This window comes from Salmo salar, chromosome 09 (assembly GCF_965601325.2).
Source record: "Salmo salar chromosome 09, fSalSal1, whole genome shotgun sequence".
Classification (NCBI taxonomy): domain Eukaryota; kingdom Metazoa; phylum Chordata; class Actinopteri; order Salmoniformes; family Salmonidae; genus Salmo; species Salmo salar.
The window spans coordinates 122885024-122906010 of record NC_138299.1 but is presented as its reverse complement, the minus strand read 5'-3'; the positions used below and the strand labels follow the sequence as shown (position 1 = coordinate 122906010).

Here is a 20987-nt window from a genome sequence, read left to right as displayed (position 1 = left end):
AAACATACCTCCACCGCCACCATGGGGCACTCTGTTCACAACCTTGACATAAGCAAACCGCTCGCCCACATAACGCCATACACGCGGTCCGCAGTTGTGAGGCCGGTTGAACGTACTGCCAAATTCTCTACAATGACGTTGGAGGCGGCTTATGGTAGAGAGATTAACATTCAATTCTCTGTCAACAGCTCTGGTGCACATTCCTACAGTCAGCATGCCAGTTTCCCCCAGCACAAGGTGCACCTGTGTAATGCACATGCTATTTAATAAGCTTCTTGATATGTAACACCTGTCAGGTGGATGGATTATCTTGGTAAAGGAGAAATGCTCACTAACAGGGATTTAAATGAATTTGTGCACAACATTTCAAAGAAATAAGCTTTTTGTGCGTATGGAAATGTTCTGGGATCTTTTATTTCAGCTCATGAAACATGGGACCAACACTTTACATGTTGCGTTTATATTTTTGTTCAGTGTACATACTGTGACTTAGGCAGATGTTAACACTGGGCACTAGCTGCATTATGATTATCTAATGCCGGACCAGTATGATGTGGAGGTTTGAATCAGAATAGGGATGCTCACCTGATCCAAAGTAGGGACACCTCTCACAGTTCTTGCCCCAGGCCTTGCCCACACGGCTGCAGCAGCAGATCTGCTTGGTGATGTTCCTGAGGATGGGCACGGAGCAGCTACCACGGCCAGAGCCAGAGTTTAGGATACGATAGCACTGGCCCTTATCCTCCGAGATCACCTTACGAGCTGCAAGAGGAGGACAGGGTGAGGACATGCCAATGGGAGAATGGTGGAGAGAAGATAGCGGTATTATAGCCATACTGAAACAGCTTTATGTCCCAAAAGGCCTCAAGCAAAAGAAGACACCAAACCCAACATGCAGGCCCAACACATGCTGATTGTTGATTCACACATTATCTTGAAATATAATGCTGGTGTACTCTTCGTCTTTGCTTTTTGTATCACGATTTGTGTCACTTCTGGTAGGCATTCTGTTGCTTTAGTCGGGTTATGAAACAGAAATATTCAACTGAAGACAGACAATGAGTTGCAGAAGTACCACACGTAAGAAAAAACAAGAAACGTCAGAATTTATCGCTGTTAAACCCTCGCTTCAGAGAGCAAGAAAACAGAAAAGCTGAAAGCATTCCCATGAACTTTTTGGCAACACATTATTTAAAGATGACCGCTCAGAGTCAACGATGCACAAAACAAACAGCTTCCAACAGTTAGAGCCAAGAGCTGGGGCGGACTGGATAGAGAGGGTGGCCCCAGACAAGCAGATGCAAACTGCGTCAGATCCAAAGGCAACACACAGGCCAACCAGCATTTCAGAAGCACTGACCATCGTAAAATGCCGGTTAGAATAAGCAGGCCGAGTGTCACAGAACTTCAGGCGCTGTAATGTGATGTTTATGATGTGCGTATCGATGTGTAATGTTATGTTTATTGTATGATATAATACAGCACAGGTAATGTAAAGTACTACTGAATAATGTTCAATCTAAAAGTGTGTGAAAGTTGAACTCATTTTTGGGATCAGCATGAGTAAAGATAATGGACCTTTTTATTACATGAGGTAGTTTACCTGTCCTACACAGTGTTTCCCCAGCCGCCGCTGCTAAACTGTTGCCGCCACTCCAAAAGATAGAAAAATTTTTTGGTAGGTAAAACGTTTTCAGTGTAAAGTTAAATGACGAAAACCTGATATAAAGTATGAGGAAAAGAAAATGGAGTTATATCTTTTGAAAATAAGACCACCTTTGAGAACTAAGAATCACCAAAACAAAAACTAGACAGTTAGAGAGAATCAAAAAATAAATAAAAATATAATGATTGATTTTGCTTTTTGTATCCCATTGATTTTGTTCTAATGTTTGAGTCACTCAGATAGCATAAGAACACGGCATAAGCCATGACAAAATATGTAGAATTGCAAGAAACTAGTTATAAAACTGTAAAAAAAAAGAAAATCTTCACAAATGGCAAAATATGTAGAATTACAGGAAATTACCTGTAAAACAAAATGTTTGGGGTCGGTTTGCGCCATTGGCCAAGCCCACTACCCCCCACCCCCCCACCATTGCCACCGCTGCTGGAAGAAATCTTTGGGGAAACACTGCTACAGTATGTTGGCTAATATCCAACACATCCTAAACACATTCAATTTCCCTCTATCTCTTTACTCAACATGTTTTTGTATGGGAGGTTGTGTGTAATGTTTTGTACAGTTCAGCTCCATAGCACCTCGGCCATGCGTTATTCCTGCTCATTCCAGACACCGTGGCATAGCAGCGCAGCATTCTTTTCCTCTCCTTTGAGCAGGGTGCCCTGTAGGCTACTTACAGATACAGATCCCGTGAGAGGCGTCCAGTATGTATCCTTGCCTGCAGACACAACTGTAGCTCCCCCGAGTGTTCACACAGTTGCCGTTCTCACAGAAGCCTGGCTGCAAACACTCATTAACATCTAGGAAGGGAAACACTACGGTCACATCCCTATTCCCTAACCCCATCCACCAATAGGATCCACAGACAGGAAACAGTCACGAACCCTCTTCCTGAAGGCCGGGGTGATAATAGGGCTAGAGTTAATTTTATGTGAAACAAATACATTTTATAAACTGTAGTTTTAGCTGAGACCTTGGAAGAACTAGCCCCAACCTGAACTCATAATCTTGGAAACACTCAACTAAAAAGTCTGGCGACATCTAATGTGAGTGTAAAAGAAAACCATAACATAAACATATCAGTGTTTATCCGACCCTGTCCTCATCAATATCGTAGCAGCTTACGACTTGAGATGTACTGTAACTCTCAGGGAGTTAGGGAGATTGAGTGAGTGATGCAACAGGGCCTGGTGTAGTCATTACTTCTCATACTATCTGGCTCTTCCTGGAGAAATGGTTTTCCAGCAGTCAGGTTATACAACGAACTGGCCTAACACACGCTGCATCTGTTGGGTTGTAGGAGTGAACTGAACTCATCCCCAATTCACTGTAGACCTTCTTGCTACAAATAGACATTTAAAGGCAGCGTTCCAAATATGGTTTGTATTATCATCTGTCAGAACCTAATCCATTTGAGTTACTATGTTAAATCTTTCTATATAGATGCAGGAGTGAAAAAGTTTCTCCTGCCAAATAACAGTAATACATATATCCATTGAGGCATGTCAGTGAGGTGAATACAGTATTCTCCTTTAAGTTCTTGAATTTAACTTACAGATCAATGTGGGTTTTTTTTCTCCATTTATATCAGCTGCTAACTAATGTGCATGTACAATATAATACCAGGAGCCTCAATGCTATTCTGAAGAATCACAGTTGATGTTTTTGCAATATGTAATTTATGAAGAGTTGGGTCAACTAAAATTACATGCATATCATCATACAGATGAGTGGCATGGTGTCACTGTGGCCGCCTTTGGGTATGTGCCCCTCTCAGATCAATAGCAGATTCACCCTGAATGCGTGCAACCACATTGGTATGTCCCCATCTGAGCGCTATCCCATGTGTTTGAACGAGCCTGAGTGATTCATAGCCAGCATGATAGCATTTGCATGTTACCATCAGCGGAGACTTGTGCTCTGTTTTCTCCGTTCCCTCTCATATCTTATTAGGCTCAACAGAGACAGATGAAGCAGCCATTCCATAGTGGCAGATAATCAAGGCATGGCTCGTGGTTTCAGAGCTTATCACCTCAGACTCTTCAGCGTTCGGCAGTAGATCTCTAGGCCAAGTGACAAGACTGGGTTGAATAATGAGCTGCTTCAAAGAGTTTTTCTATGTGTGTGGTTGAGCTGAGCCTATATGGAATACAGTGTGACAAGCTAAGGAGACAGCTGCTGACTCGATGAAGTGATATCATACATTGTTACACTCAAAACATCAAATGAAAATGAGAGAGGTCATATTATGAAGATAGACCATTGCAATGCTTCTCTTTTCTACCCCTATTTCACCTGATATTTGTTTAAAAATAAATACTGTCAAATATAATTTCAACACACATCTCTTCCTGTCAGTTCTCCTGTTCCAAAAGGTGTTATCTAGAACCTAAACGGGTTCTTCGGCTGTCTCCACAGGAAAACCCTTTGTCGAACCCTTTTTGGTTCGAGGTATAACCTTTTTGTTTTTACGTAGAACTCTTTTGAGTTCCATTTAGAACCCTTTCCACAGAGGGTTCTACATGGAACCCAAAAGAGTTCCACCTGGAACCAAAAAGGTATGGGGACAGCCGAAGAACCCTTTTGGAACCATTTTTTCTAAGATTGTAGAAGACCACCATCATTCTACAGTAAGTGGTATAGTCAGGTGTACTCAGAGGGACTGATGGAACTCACCAACACACTGGGTGCCGTTGATCCTCTCAAATCCAGCCGGACAGCTCCCATCGACTCCATTTCCTGAAAAGGCAATTCACATAATGATGTTTAAATAGCAAATACTCCAGAGACCCTGTGTGAGCCCTAATGTTGTAAAGGGAAAGGGGATACCTAGTCATGTAGTGCCAATAGCTGTGTCTACAGTACAACCAGAGTGATGGCTCAAAATTCACTATGTCAATCTTTTCTAGACTGTCTTTCTCCTGCAGAGCCTGGATGAGATTTCAGATACTTTTAGTGATCAATCTGTGTGTACTGTACAGTCCCTGATCCCACCATGGAAGACCAGCAGCGTGTAGCACCACAGAGAGAGAGCCAAGCGTGCAGGAGCCATGGGACAACACCGGAGCGCTCTGGGTCAACTAAATCAAGCAAAGCAAATAATTGTTTTTTACCATACGAGCATGATGACTCACCGTCAGTCTAGAGTGGAAAACACACTCTCATCTAACATTGGCTAACAACCCCATCCCCAGCGAGCTAGCTAGCTATGTTACTCCCAATTGTTTGCTGGTCTGTTGGCAGCCTAAATCACACAATATTGGTCACCTGTCTGCTAACAATCTCCCTCCCAGCTGTCTCTCCTCTCACATCAAACAAAGCTCTATTTGGAGGACTTTAGCAGTCTTGGGAGACAAGTGGGAAGTTGTGAAGTAACTTGAGGTTGCAGAGTAAAGATTCAAAGGACATTCCTCAAAGGAAATGGAAAGGAGAAAGTACTTAGTGTTTGAAACGACTGTGATCCCAGGCCAGAGTTTTGGACAAAGCCTCTATTGTTCGGTATTAACAATTTATTTATGGTAATGTTTGGAGAATTGTTTACAAGGAGGGAGAAATTGCAATTGAGGAGGTTTTCATCGTAGTCTAAATCAAAATGAGGAAAACCATGCATATCTTCCAGGTTGTTGTACAGAAAGAAAAACAGCCTTGTTTGGTGATTTACTTCCATGTGTTTGTATTTATCAATGACCCTACAGATCAGGTGACATAATGTTCTGTATTTCTTACAGGCTCTGGCTAAGCGTGGAGTCATTCTATTACATAATATGTCCATTACTGATAACAGCAATAATAATGTGGAATAGTATGAATTCCCTGTTAGTTAACAGGAACAGATACAAACAAGACCATGTTGATTTCTGGGCATTGCTATCTAAAACGAGTCATCATTTTGACATGATGTTGATATGGTCTAGGAGGCGAGAGGGCAAAGCCAATTTAATGACATATATGGCCAAGGGAAAAGTACATGTAATTCAGGTTAGTCAGGTCTGGAGTAAAACATGTCAACAACTTTATGTACTGTTTATAACTAGTTAATAATTTGATACTGTATTATGTAAGTTGTTATTTAATTTCAGACAACAGAGCAAGGCCATCTGGTTTAAGGTTTCTAAAAGGAATTCCACTCCAATCTGAAGCACTCCTGTCATTCGAAAAACCATAGTCAATGTCAATAAGGTAGTGAAGAGGAGATGAACAAGAACAAGCTGGTAGGGTAGCCACTATACTGTAGCATGGGACATACCGTTTAAATTTTTTATTTAAGTGTCACACAATAATACAAAAAATGTATTATGGACCACTCAAATTGAGTTTTGAGACACTAAAAACAATCATAGTCAAACATGGCATAGCTGTCATCTATAATACATTACTTAATCTACACATGTATACATAAACAAAAAACAAAGTGCATATGATCATAGTGTACAACAAGTGTTACTATTTGTTGATTGTTGCACCCGAGATTACTAATCAGCAGTGACCTCGCCGTTTGTTTTGGTATATAATGATTGGTTTTGAGAGGAGAGGAGGGGTAGGTACACAAATTGGACAGAAGGTGGGGGGGATAAAAAGGATTAACCCATTTTGTGATAGAAAGACTGAAAGGAGAGAACAAGTGTACTTGCCTAGTTAAATAAAGGTTACATTAAAAAATTAAAAAATAAAAATAAAAGAGAAGAGGGATACGGACGAAAGGCCAAGCTTCACTTTAAAGGAGAACTGGGAAAGGGCACACTGTAGAAGTCAGGCCGGTGACTACCAGAGGGGGGTCTTTTACCTTTGTTAGGGGGACAGAGGACACACTCGTTGATGCCCCAGGCCAGTCCAATCCCTCGGCAGCAGGTGTCCTGACTCCTGAGTCCTGGGAGAGGTGAGCTGCACTGAGGGGTATAGGAGAAGGAAGAGCATTGGATTTAAACTGGCACAACCACAATGAGAGATGCCACCTATTTCTATTGGCTTGCTTAAGACTTAGCTACATCATTTAATGCATATTACATATATACAGGTAACCAAAATAAAGGAAACACAAACATATAGTGTCTTAATAGGGTGTTGGGCCATCACGTGGCACCAGAACAGCTTCAATGTACCTTCTAGCCATGGTAGCCAAAATAATGGGCAACTGGGCCTGCTCAGCATTTTTATACATGACCCTAAGCATGATGGGATGTTAATTCCACACCTGTATTTTGTATCCCTCATTTACTCAAGTGTTTCATTTATTTTGGCAGTTATCTGTAGGAATCAATAGTAGAAGTAATTTTGAGAAGTCTCACCTGGCCGTTGCGGACCTCCCTGAAGCAGTACTTGAACCCGGAGGATTCTGTGTAGGTGGAGTCACCATGGATGGTCTGGGCCTGGACTCTGGGTTTGGGTGGTGGGGCTTCGGCCCTCTCCCCTGGCAGAACACTGGTCCTGGCCCCCGAGAGGCCTGCTGACCAGGTGACCGTCTCCGACTGCTCCCTAACCGTGCCTGGCCCATACCCCACCTTCAGCACCTGGTGGATCTTCACGCTGGCCTCTGGGGGGTGCTGCACCCGCACCTTGACCATGGATGAGCCAGACGCTGGGGGGAGGGAGAGACGAGAATGGGGTTTAGGGGTTAGCTAGACGGGGTTAGCGTTAGCAAACACTGCTGACTCCATACAGTCTCTGCACAGAGCCTGACCCTGACCTGACCCGTTGTGCCTCCAGGGGTCAGAGGTCATCCTATGACGGACCTCTCACTTGAACTCTGTCCTGGTGGTTCACATTTACCAAAAGCTGAATGGTTGACTTTGCATTTTTGTGCTGACGGCTAACTAAGGAAGTGGATATGAATGGGAGCTGCCATGTATGTGAGGTGCCTTTGGTGCGTGATACAAAGTATTTGATGTGGTTTCAATTCAAAGTTAAATATTGAATGGCGGTCTTTCGTCATTCCATTTGTTAGGAAGCGAGTATAAAGCCCTGTTACTATAGCAGATCTTAAGAATCAAAGGAGGGTGTGTGTGGGGTATCCTCCCCCTGTATGTCTGATAATTGAGTGGTTGTTCTCCTAAAACATGCTATTACTGTGAGTCATGATGGCAGCCTCTCATCGTTTAAAGACTGGAGTGAAACATTGGCACAACGTTTCCCCCACGGTGATGCCACTACACTGCCAAGAGGCCCAGACTGAGCGGAAGGCCAGACCCTGACTCATATCTCAACCTTTTCTTGGGCTTTATTTACAGACTAAAAAGCAAGGAGATAATCAGTTAACTCTGGGTGACTGAATGTCCCAGATCTGTTTGTACTAATGGAACAGTTGCGCACAGTTTGTTCTAGGTTGAAAAAATACCAAGGCGAAAACAAGGCTCATTAAAATCAAGACCCGGGACCTTGGACTCTTCACCTTTTAGCTATCCGTAATATCAGACCCATAGGACCTGGTTTACTATTTAGGGCTTTACGCAACTGTTTACACGAGGGCCCTGGAGATATGCAGCCAACATAATGTTTCATTTACAGATGCAGTTTGGATTGTGTTTTTCATTTGCCCCAAAACAATGAGAGTGCAAATGGGTCTTTTGTTCTATGATCGTGCTATGGATTTTACAAGGCTCACTTGCTGAACTCCACAACACGGCTGCATCAATTATAAAAAGCGGAGACAATTGAACCATATCAGAGACAGTGTTTTGGATCCAAACATGTCTCAGGTGTCTGCTCTCTGTAGTTAACAAGCAATCCTATTGTCTCACCCCTGTAGGATTTCCCTTAACTGTTCATAGACTAACTCTGAGATCATTTGGAATTTATTTGCTGATGGTCTACACCCCACTTGAGTTGTGACAAGATGTTTTAAATTGCCAATTCACTATTTCACACTGTCTGGCCGTGACATACAGCCCAGTATTACAGTAATGGCCGACCTCGTCCTCACAGCTTGTCCTGTCAGCATAACAGAGGTGTCCTTTGTCCGCCTGTTTTGCACGCTAAAAAATAAAGGTGACCTCACAAGGTACACGCATGAAAAGTTTGCCGTTTAGTCACAAGGAGATGAAAACAGAGCAGGCATCAGCCCTCCTAAATACACTCCTCCTCAAGCGAAGAGAGGAAACGTTCACCACAGGCTGAATAGCCCTTAGGGGTGGTACAATTGATGGTTGTCAAACTGCGGTTGTGATGCTAAATTGCATCACAAGTTGCCAAGGAAATAGAGTGTAAGAGTCCTGGCTGCGCTAGAAAAAATATCAGTGTAGCAAACTTGCCACTAGAAAGAGGTACAGTATTGTTAGGGTTGAACTGGCTATTTATATGCATAACCTTTATAATACTGGGGAAGCTATGCTAAGTACATAAACTACGAGTAAATCATCTGTTGAAGACAAGAACTAGAACCGGCAACAGGAAGTGCGTCACGACGCTGGGATCAGCCTACACGCCGACGACAGGAGGAGCAAGTTTAAACCACGCTCCTCCTCCCTCGGACAGGTCGGCATTGAGCGGGAAATATCTCTCGGTATAAATGAGAGAACAATAGAATGTGACGCTCTCTTCTCTGTTTTGCCCTGCGAGGTAAAACAGCGAGACCGTATATACGAACAACCCATTTACCACACACGTGTTTGCATTAATTAAAGTACAGCTAAATCAGAAGTTACTAAGTGATGACTATATAGCCAGTTCAACCCTAACAGTATATTGCTGATACAAGTGGATTTGTGAGATGTGCATGCACTAGCGGTTCTGGGGTGGGGGGGCAGTGCCCCTGTAACAACAATTTTGGACCCCTGTCACGTTCGTCGATTTTTACATAACTAATTTTTGCTATCATTGTTTTTTTTTACATCCGTTATTAGACAGTGGCAACGATGATGATTATGAACATGGTCTTTTGCCTGCTAATGCCTGCAATGCAGTGAAGAAAACAGGGGTCAGTGCCCCTGTAACAACGATTTTGGACCCCTGTCACGTTCGTCGATTTTTACATAACTAATTTTTGCTATCATTGTTTTTTTTACATCCGTTATTAGACAGTGGCAATGATGATGATTATGAACATGGTCTTTTGCCTGCTAATGCCTGCAATGCAGTGAAGAAAACAGGGGTCAGTGCCCCTGTAACAACAATTTTGGACCCCTGTCACGTTCGTCGATTTTTACATAACTAACTTTTGCTATCATTCTTTTTTTTAAATCCGTTATTAGACAGTGGCAACGATGATGATTATGAACATGGTCTTTTGCCTGCTAATGCCTGCAATGCAGTGAAGAAAACTATATGACAACAATAACATCTAATGTAACTGGCCCCTCTAACAGTACAACTGGCCCCAGCTTAGCCCCCCCAGATGAAATGGTCTAGAACCGCCACTGTGTGCATGGACAACGATGTTTTATGATAAACACTACAGAATAGAGCACCACAGTGGAGGTGTCGTAATACCCATAAAAGCTAGCGGTAAAACAGGGAAATGGTTCCAATCGTTTTTCCACCATTAATTTTTCCCATGGGGAATTTTAGAAACATAAGGGCTGTCTTTTGTGTAGGCTTACCCTGGTGTGACGTTTTGATAACTGTGTAAATCTCTCTCAGACAAGGTGACTTTTATCAATATATTCATCTCTATTTACTCTCAGATTCGAAACTGCTAATTAGCATCAAAGTAGACATCATGCAAGACTACATATCCCTGCAAGCTCCTGCACAGCATATGTCACACCCTGATCTGTTTCACCTGTCTTTGTGATTGTCTCCACCCCCCCTCCAGGTGTCGCCCATCTTCCCCATTACCCCCTGTGTATTTATACCTGTGTTCTCTGTTTGTCTGTTGCCAGTTCGTTTTGTTCATCAAACCTACCAGCGGTTTTCCCCTTGCTCCTGTCTTGTCAAAACTGTTCGCTGCTCTGGCACCCCAATGGTGGAACAAGCTCCCTCACGACGCCAGGACAGCGGAGTCAATCACCACCTTCCGGAGACACCTGAAACCCCACCTCTTCAAGGAATACCTGGGATAGGATAAAGTAATCCTTCTAACCCCCCCCTTAAAAGATTTAGATGCACTATTGTAAAGTGGTTGTTCCACTGGATATTAAAAGGTGAATGCACCAACTTGTAAGTCGCTCTGGATAAGAGCGTCTGCTAAATGACTTAAATGTAATGTAAATGTTGTCTATAGTTCCTGGTTTTCTTTTTTTCCCGGTTTTGACCTTTCTGCCTGCCCTGACCATGAGCCTGCCGTCCTGTACCTTTGCCCCACTACTCTGGATTACCGACCTCTGCCTGCCCTGACCATGAGCCTGTCTGCCATCCTGTACCTTTGCCCCACTACTCTGGATTACCGACCTCTGCCTGCCCTGACCATGAGCCTGTCTGCCGTCCTGTACCTTTGCCCCACTACTCTGGATTACCGACCTCTGCCTGACCTGACCCTGCGCCTGCCTGCCTGCTGTCCTGTACCTTTGCCTGCCCGTGTTTGATTTAATAAACTTTTGTTACTTCGACACTGTCTGCACCTGGGTTTTACCTTCAAACCTGATAGTACGAACTGGCCATGACTGACCCAGCAGACTCGGACCAGCTTCGCAACGCCATCTCCTCCCAAGGAGACACCATTGGTAGGCATGAGGAGTTGCTTCTTGGCCTTGTGAAAGGGCTCCAGACCTTGGCCGAACGCCATGACCAAGCGTTGAAATCATTGCTGGGGCAATTCCGCGGGCTGTCTTGGAGGCAGCCTACCATGATGGTAATCTCACAGCTCCTCAGTAGCCCAGTTGTCAGCGGCGCCACCTCACCGGTCATCCCAGTTTCCCGTCAACCTTGCTTACCTTCTCCAGAACGATTAGATGGAGAGCCGGGCACCTGTCGGACGTTTCTCGCTCAGTGTGCACTCATCATTGAGCCTCAGCACTCCTCCTTCCCCTCGGACCGCTCTAAGATAGCGAACCTCATCACGCTGATGTCCGGGAGGGCTCTTGCCTGGGCTACGGCAGTATGGGAAAAACAGCCGGCCATATGCTTCAGTCTGGAGGAGTTTGTGGTGGAGGTCAAGAAGGTTTTTGATGCCCCATTGTCCGGCAGAGAGGCTGCCCGGAAGCTAATCCAGCTTTGGCAGGAATCCTGAGGTGTTGCAGATTATGCGATGGATTTCCGCACATTGGCAGCGGAGAGTGCCTGGAACACAGAAGCGCTGTTCAACATGTTCCTGCACAGAGTATCGGAGGAATTGAAGGACGAGCTTGCAGCCTGGGAACTACAGACAGATTGTGATTCCCTCATCACCTTGACCATCAGGCTTGATGGGCGACTACGGGAACGAAGTAAGGAGAGGAGATTCGTTTGCACTTGCCCATTCAAGGATTCCACCTCGCCTACGAGGCATCTCGGAAGTCCCCAACTTTGCCAAGAGAACCCGAGGCTACCCAAGTTCCCCCGAGAGTCGCCAAAGATTGCCGATCCACCTCTTCCCGAGCCTATGCAACAAGGTAGACCTGGGTTGTCTCCAGCTGGATGCCTATACAGGCTCAAAACCAAGAGTTGCCTGTATTGCAGGACTCGTGGTCATTTTATGTCCACCTGTCCACTAAAACCAGGCTCACCGGCAAGAGCGAGTACTCTGGTGGGACATATGGGGAACTTTTCTTCTTCCCTTATTCACACCCCTTTTCATGCCATCTTACTGTGGGGGAACCAGTCGAGATCGCTCCGGGTCCTCATCGACTCTGGGGCCGATGAGAGCTTTTTGGACTCTATCCTGGCTTCCGAGCTGGGCATCCCCACTCAGCCCCTCTCCATTCCCATGGATGTTAGAGCGCTGGACAGGCGCTCTATAGGCCGGGTCACCCACACCACCACTCCCATCAACCTACGTGTGTCAGGGAACCACAGCGAGGCTATCCACTTTCTGCTCAATAAGTCTCCTCAGATTCCCGTGTTATTGGGATTTTCCTGGCTCCAGCGACACAATCCCCTCATTAACTGGTCTACTGGTGCCATCATGGCCTGGAGCCCGTTCTGCCATGCCCATTGCCTGAAGTCAGCACAACCTGCCCCGGGATGTCTTCCTGGGGGCTCGGAAGTCGCTATGGACCTCTCCGCCATTCCCGCTGAGTACCAGGACCTCCGGGAGGTGTTCAACAAGGCCCGGGCCACTTTGTTTCCACCGCACCAACCTTATGACTGTGGGATTGACCTTCTCCCTAGCACGACTCCGCCCCGGGGATGACTGTACTCTCTGTCGGAAGAGCAAGGCGATGGAAACCTACATTGGGGACTCCCTAGCTGTAGGATTCATCTCGACCTTCTTCTTCTCCCGCCGGCGCAGGGTTCTTCTTTGTGGAGAAGAAGGACAAGACCCTGCCCGTTCATCGACTACCGGGGTCTCAATGACATAACGGTGAAGAACCGCTACCACTCCAGGGGCCACTGTGTTTTCCAAGCTGGATCTACATAACGCCTACCACCTGGTGCGGATAGGGGAAGGGGACAAATGGAAGACCGCCTTCAACACGGCCAGCGGTCACTACGAGTATTTGTTCATGCCATTTGGCCTTACGAATGCCCCTGCTGTGTTCCAGGCTCTGGTCAATTATGTTCTCCGTGACATGTTGAACCGGTTCGTCTTTGTCTACCTCGGTGACATCCTCATCTTTTCCCGCTCCACGGCCGACAGGTTCTCCAATGCCTCCTGGAGAACCAGCTGTTTGTAAAAGCAGAGAAGTGCAAGTCCCATCGCTCCACCATCCCTTTTCTGGGTTACATCATCACTGCAGGGAGTGTACAAATGGATCCTAGGAATGTGAGAGCGGTGGTGGATTGGCACCAGCCTACTTCCAGGATGCAGCTGCAACGTTTCCTGGGGTTTGCCAACTTCTATCGCAGCTTTATCTGGGGTTACAGCACCCTGGCTTCCCCCCTGTCAGCACTCACCTCACCCAAGGTTCCGTTCACGTGATCTCCAGCTGCTGACCGGGCGTTCCGGGACCTCAAACATCGCTTCACCACAGCTCCCATCTTGGTTCATCCTGATCCATCCCGTCAGTTCGTGGTGGAGGCCGACGCTTCGGATGTCGGAGTGGGGGCTATCCTTTCCCAGTGTTCTGCCCTGGACCTCAAGCTACATCCCTGTGCCTTCTTCTCCCATCGCCTCAACGACACTGAAAAGAACTATGATGTGGGGAACCGTGAGTTTCTCACAGTGAAGATGGCAATGGAGGCACTGGCTAAGAACCTGGAGTATCTCCGCACTGCCAAGCGCCTCAACTCCAGGCAAGCAAGATGGGCCCTGCTGTTCACACAGTTCAACTTCTCCCTCTCGCACCGGCCAGGATCCAAGAATGTCAAGACGGATGCACTGTCCTGCCGCTATAGCCCCAAGACTACGACCCCGGAACCTGAGACCATCCTTCCCACTTTGTGCCTGGCGACGGCACTCAGCTTGGGAATAGGGAAGCAGGTCCATGAGGCGCAGCGTTCCCAGCCGAACCCTGGGGGGGGGGGGGGGCTTGATAACCGGATGTTCGTTCCTGACAACGTCCGGTCCGTGGTCCTGGAGTGGGCCCACTCATCCAGGCTTGCCTGCCACCCAGGCTCCCACCAGACCCTGGCCTTTGTGCAACAGCGCTTTTGGTGGCCTACCATGGTCCCCGACATGTCCGCATTCGATGGTCTGATGGTGGCCTACCATGGTCCCCAACATGTCCGCATTCGTCGCCGCTTGCACGGTTTGTGCACAAAACAAGGACTCCTCGGCAAGCTCCGGCTGGTCTCCTTCAACCTCTGCCTGTCCCTCACCGTGCCCGGTCTCACATCTTTCTGGACTTTGTCACGGGTCTTCCCTCATCTGATGGCAACACTGTCATCCTGACTGTGGTGGATCGGTTTACCAAAGCCACCATCTTCATCCCTCTCCCCAAACTACCCTCGAACAAAGAGACGGCACAGCTCATGGTGCAGTACATCTTACGGATCCACGGACTACCAGTAGACATGGTCTCCGACCGGGGTCCTCAGTTCTCCTCCCAATTCTGGAAGGCATTCTGCACCCTCATTAGGTTGTCGGCCAGCCTGTCTTCCGGGTTCCACCCCCAGTCCAAGGGCCAGTCGGAGCGAGCCAACCAGGACCTAGAGACTACTCTGCGCTGCCCGGTCTCCGCCAACCCCACCACCTGGAGCCAACAGCTTGTGTGAGTCGAATACACCCACAACACCCTTCCCTACTCTGCCATGGGCCTATCTCCTTTTGAGTGTTCCCTGGGGTATCAGCCCCCACTCTTCCCTGAGCAGATGTTTGTCCGCCGCTGCCGTCGTACCTCTCCTCAAGACCACCTCCAGGTATCGGACCCTGGAATCGTCTCGGGCAGAAGGTATGGCTGTCCACCTAGGATCCCACAAACTCTCCCCCCAGTTTATCGGCCCGTTTCCCATCTCCAAAATCATTAGCCCCTCTGCTGTTCATCTTCTGTTCCCCGTACCCTTCATATTCATCCTACCTTTCTTGTGTCCAGAGTTAAACCCATGTCTCACAGCCCTTTGTCTCCTGTTTTCTCCCTTGCTCCTGTCTTTGTATAAAGTTCCTGGATGTTCTAGTTTTGACCTTTTCTGCCTGCCTTGACCCTGAGCCTGCCGTCCTGTACATTTGCCCCACTGCTCTGGATCACCGACCTCTGCCTGCCCTGACCCTGTCTGCCATCCTGTACCTTTGCCCCACTATTCTGGATTACCGACCTCTGCTGACCTGAGCCTGCCTGCCGTCTTGTAACTTTGCCTGCCCGTGTTCGATTTAATAAACTTTTGTTACTTTGACACTGTCTGCACCTGGGTCTTACCTTCAAACCTGATCCTCTAGCTGACAGGTATTGTGTCAATTTAAAACTTGCACAAGACAGTTCACAGAATTGTGAATTTAAAGAAATGTTGCCAATTTATTCATTACTAAATGTAGCTAGTATTAGATAGTTAATCCAGAGATTCTTACCTTTGCCTCGATTTGGCAGTCTTGTCCAGATAATCATGGCATTTGTAGTTCTTTATGATAGTCACATTAGCAGCTAATTAGCATTTCATTTTTGGGGAGTAGATACAGGCGAATAAATTGATAAAAGTCACCTTGTCCTAGAGAGATTTACACTGTTATCAAAACGTCACGCCAGGGTAAGCATACACAAAACAGAGCCCTTATTTTAAGTGTTTCTAAAATCCCCTATGGGAAAAAAGAATGGTGGAAAAATGATTGGACCCATTTCCTTGTTTGACCGCTAGGCTTTATGGGTATTATGACTCATACTGTGGTACTCGATTGGCAGGCCAGCTAAGTCTAAGACCCCTCTATCAACGTAGGCCTCCTCAGTGAGGTTGCGTAAGCCCTCAGATCTCCACTCCCAAACACTCTCCCAGCCCTGGAACAGAGCGTGGACTTTTGGAAGCAGCTCGTCAACATAACTGACCCCGACATTTCTTTTGTTAGTATGAGTTCAGCATATTGTTTAGATTTCACTGTCATTAACTTTTGGTTGTGTTTCACCCTCCCCCAACAGTCCCCCCACCCCCACCCCCACCCTACCCCCCGGAGCCAACACAAGCCACACTGATGTCGTTGGGCTTTATAGAGCATGGACAAATACACATGCGCTCAGGGTTGCATTCTAATGATTCTAATGATTCTAATAATCTTTAAAGGCAGCAGAAGATTACCAACCATATTGTATCCTAAAACAAGTGTCATCTAACTGCAGTGTAACTGTTAAAGCTTCAGATTTCACCAACTGCGTAGTTAGTTGTGATTGGCGAATATGATGACGTGCATTTTCCAGGGTCTCAATACCACCATGCAGGGAAACGTCAGTGTTTGGCTTTTCTTCATGTTGTACAAATATACTTCACCACCATCTGAGAGTGTATGTCAACTGATAAAATTTGGTCAGAAACATCTGGCTGTCATAACATCTAAAATTCACATTTGGCAAGACAGTGAGAGTATTCGTAAGTAGCCGAATCGGAGTGTTCTCATATGCATTGTAATGATGTTAAAACAATGGGAAATTTGTGATTGTCTCAGAGACCTAGAGGAATTGCTGTCCGTGTTTCAAGGCTTATTACCTATTGGCACCGAGAGGTACAATTTAAGTGTTGAGTCCTGGCCAAGGGAAAACAGTAATGTATAACTGTCATCTTTAGCTCAGCACACACGGTGCAGTTTGAATGTAATTAATCTACAGGAAAGACGTGTGAACCTTAGCTGACCATTTTTGCGCATTCAAAACCACAGATGACTAATGTCAGACGTAAGCATAATTTTTTTATGCATTATTAGGCAATTAATGATGGTTCATTTGAAAATTTGAAAAAATGCTGTTAGCTATGATTGTCAAATGTAATTTATCAACATGTCAGAATCACACCTCAATATGCAGAGGATTAGCTGTTGTGCTCATTCAAGAGCTCTTCCTTCTTCTATTTGAATATGAATCCCAGTCTTACTGTAAAGGAGAGGATCCTTCACTAGAGACATTGGACTCTGCTTTAAAGATTTGTGTCTAATGTATTAATTTAAGAGCAACTTGTGTTTCATTCATCACCATTCAGATCCCACCGCTGCCACAAATGAGGCCGGCCTTGTCACACTTACCACCGCTGGGCTGACTGTGGCTCTGCTGCTGGCTCTGCAGGGGGAGAATGTACTCCGACTGGGTCAGCAGCTGCTGACTGGCCAGCACCGAGGGGATGCGTGGAGGCTTCTCAATGTCATTGGTGGAGGGCGTGGCCACGGGGATGTGGCAGAACTTGCCGGTGAAGGTTGGCGGGCAGAGGCAGCGGTCCTTCTGGATGCAGACCCCTCCATTTTGACACAACATGGGGCACAGGACTAGAGGAGAAACAGAGGAGGGAGGGTGGGAGGGAGGGAGGGAGGGAGGGAGAGAGAGAGAGAGCGACAAACAGAATGCTCTGTTAACTGTGACCAGATTGAGGGAGAAACACGGAGTCCAAGACATCAACAACTGAAACAGAACTCTGGAGCTTAAAGAAACTATAACCCTCTTGTTTTATGTCCTGTAGTCCTGTAGTGATTTCTATGGTTCAGTTACCATTAAGGCCAAGAGTTCCTCTCTGTTGCGGTTGAAATGTAACAACACAAACTCGCGATTCAGATACAATCCGACTACAAAACCAAGGGCAGAGTCAAACAATTTTATGCCTACCTAGCCAACCAAGACAACAAGGGAAAACCTCCAACACATGTCCTTGTGACAGAGATAATTGATAGACCGTTTGGGCACACTGTAAACAATGCCATTCAAAACAACACTGATTGTTTACAGAGCGCACAAATACAATCTTTACATTGTGTCCTTTTTTTACCACAATGAATGGACAACAAGCAGCACTCTGACGAAAACCATGCCTCTGCTTATTATGCCCACCAGCACATGCTTTCCATATCACATGGCTGTGTTGTATTAATGCTCATAATAATAATAACATTGGAAAGCTTGGCCCTGGCCCTGGCCCATGCCCAAGTCCATGGAAATTACTTTACAACAGCACTGCAGCTAGGCAGAGAGAGAGAGAGAGATATGCCTGGTGGTCAGCTGAATAGAATTATCTTTCCAGCATCTATAATCTGTCCATTGTGCAGCTCCCTGGCCAACTGTCTGTCCATCATACACTGGGCCAGAATGATCAACTCAGCACAGTGAGTAAACAATATATGACGCAGTATGAGAGAGAGAGAGCGAGAGAGAGAGAGAGAGAGAGAGAGAGAGAGAGAGAGAGAGAGAGAGAGAGAGAGAGAGAGAGAGAGAGAGAGAGAGAGAGAGAGAGAGAGAGAGAGAGAGAGAAATAAAAATATGGATGTACCAATAGACTTGTGTGACTTTCTATCCATATTTTAATTAGGTAGAATATAAACTTGCTCTCTCTTAAACACTCTTTGCGTATGTGTTCTGTGGTATTTTACCACTCAAATGATCCTGCAATCAAGAGGTTTCAGCTGAACCTGTTTCCTCTCATCAGAGTGGTTTGGAGAGGATACTGTAAAACACAACTATTGGACTGTACGAGGTCCCGACAGTCACACTGATTATAGGCCTTCACCTTTCCCCCGAGCCTTCCCGGAACTTGGAAAGACGACGGCAGCTGAAGGCTGTCCAAAGTACACACTGATCCATCATTTTTAGTGTTCTTCCTTTCCCTAGGGGGGGCACAGAATTGATTTTCCGTCTGAATACGAAGTCCTCTGGGCTCCAGTGAGCGTGTCAGCGTCGGGGTAACTACCGTACAGGTCTCTTTTCTCAGTTTCTGGCATGCTCTTGCCCATTGTTCCAGAGGCCACGGTGAGGAACAGGGAAAAGGTTGGTGGTTTTGTCAGGGAAAAGCCTTTCACAAGAGGAATTTACAGTACAGTGGCTTAGGAGTTCTCTAGGTTCCTATCGCAGAGAACCTGTGTCCGGCCCCCGGGGCTAGAGCAGCAGCGTTCTGCTGTGTGGAGTAGGTTTCCGGTGGAGAAATCATGTGTGGAACATACGCAGTGTATCAGTGTGTGTATTCCCCGCTGTGGTGTAGCCGTGGTGATGAGGTCATGTACAGTGTGCAAACTGAGAAGGTGACCTAATTGTTTGCTCCAAGTCGGACGTGTGTGTCCCTCCAGATGCAACGGATCCATCCACACGGGTTGACACAGGGAGAGGGGAAATTAGGTAGAGAGAGAGAAAGAGAGAGAGAGACAGAGAGAGAGAAAGGAAAAGACTAAAAGAGAGGGAAACAGACAAAAGGAAAGACAGACAGAGAGAGGGACAGAATGGGACAAGAGAGAGGCAGAAAGACGGACAGAGTGAGAGAAAGTTGCCTGATGACTCATCCGGAATTTAATTTGGCTGCTCTATCAATCGCTCCATACATGAGTCTGAACCTACCATCCCAGAAGTCGTTTGTGCTGATTCATGTAGACCAGCTCTGGTCCAACCCATCGGTTTCTGGGACCAATCAGAATGGTTTGAATGTGTTCGCATTCGAGAAGTCGTCGGGGAGGAAGCAAACCAGATTCATCGTTAGTGGGCGTGGCAAGGGTGCAGGTGCAGGTGCCTCCCATGAAAAACAGTGATGTCAGCTGAGCTGTTGAGAGGCAGTGAGCAGCTGCCCAGTTCTCCTCAGGTCCTCCATGAGACATACAACCTTAGCCCTCTCTTCTCAGAGAAGTTCCCATGTCTTTCACTGCACTCATATCCATGTAATGGAGTACATCTCTCAGGCCAGTGTGGAACAACAGGTCATCATACCATGTAGAGTGTGTGTGTGTGTGTGTGTGTGTGTGTGTGTGTGTGTGTGTGTGTGTGTGTGTGTGTGTGTGTGTGTGTGTGTGTGTGTGTGTGTGTGTGTGTGTGTGTGTGTGTGTGTACAGGGAGATGTTTTGAGGCAAATTAAAGACACATGCCATTTGGGCTCCCTCGGAATGCAGGAGAAGGAAGGTTCAGCTGGCCATAGTTTCCACAGCTTGCACAGAGATGCTTAACCCATGATGTCCTCATGCCCCCCCGGCCTGTACCTTTAGCAAGACAACCCTGAATACTCCTCAATATGGGTGAGAAGGATATTAATACAGCAGAAAGCTGAAGAGTAATTATCAGGTGAATGCAGAATTAATACCAGCAATGCAACTTGATTCAAACAAAGCAGCTGGCATTTGGAATCAAATTAAATCAAAGCTGATTTATCATATGCACAGGATACAGCATAGTGTACACGGTACAATGAAATGCTTACTTGCAAATAGACTCACTGTAGTGTTTCATCTAGTTTGCCTCAGTGCAGCTAGTGTAAAATGGTGTGAAATGGCTAGCTAGTTAGCGGGGTGCGCGCTAATAGCGTTTCAATCGGTGACGTCACTTGCTCTGAGACCTTGAAGTAGTTGTTCCCCTTGCTTTGCAAGGGCCACGGCTTTTGTGGAGCGATAGGTAACGATGCTTCGAGGGTGTTGATGTGTGCAGAGGGTCCATGGTGTGAGCCCAGGTAGGGGCGAGGAGAGGGACGGAAGCAACACTGTTACATTGATGCTGTTGACCCGGATCACTGGTTGCTGCGGAAAAGGAGGAGGTCAAAAGGGGGGTGAGTGTAACCGGTGTGAAATGGCTAGCTAGCTAGCGGGGTGCGCGCTAATAATGTTTCAATCGGTGAAGTCACTCGCTCTGAGACCTTGAAGTAGCTGATTTTGCGGCTTTTGTGGAGCGATGGGTAATGCTGCTTCATGGGAGGCAGTTGTTCATGTGTGCAGAGGGTCCCTGGTTCGAGCCCAGGTAGGATCGAGGAGAGAGACGAAAGCAACACTGTTACACTA

At 46.4% G+C, this 20987-nt stretch overlaps 1 protein-coding gene across 3 annotated transcripts in view; it reads right to left on the bottom strand.

Annotated features, from left to right (window-relative positions):
• Nucleotides 1–20987, bottom strand: part of LOC106612711 (latent-transforming growth factor beta-binding protein 4) — a 79321-nt gene that overhangs the window by 27329 nt on the left and 31005 nt on the right. For 2 of the 3 annotated variants that reach the window (XM_014214144.3, XM_014214146.3), the window contains exons 6-11: nucleotides 17286–17522; nucleotides 6970–7259; nucleotides 6468–6570; nucleotides 4361–4423; nucleotides 2362–2484; nucleotides 586–762 (exon numbers count right to left, since the gene is read on the bottom strand). In XM_014214144.3, coding sequence (XP_014069619.3) covers nucleotides 586–762; nucleotides 2362–2484; nucleotides 4361–4423; nucleotides 6468–6570; nucleotides 6970–7259; nucleotides 17286–17522 — 993 coding nt within the window. The remainder of the gene's footprint in view (nucleotides 1–585; nucleotides 763–2361; nucleotides 2485–4360; nucleotides 4424–6467; nucleotides 6571–6969; nucleotides 7260–17285; nucleotides 17523–20987) is intronic. The other variant, XM_014214145.3, reaches the window with a different exon arrangement.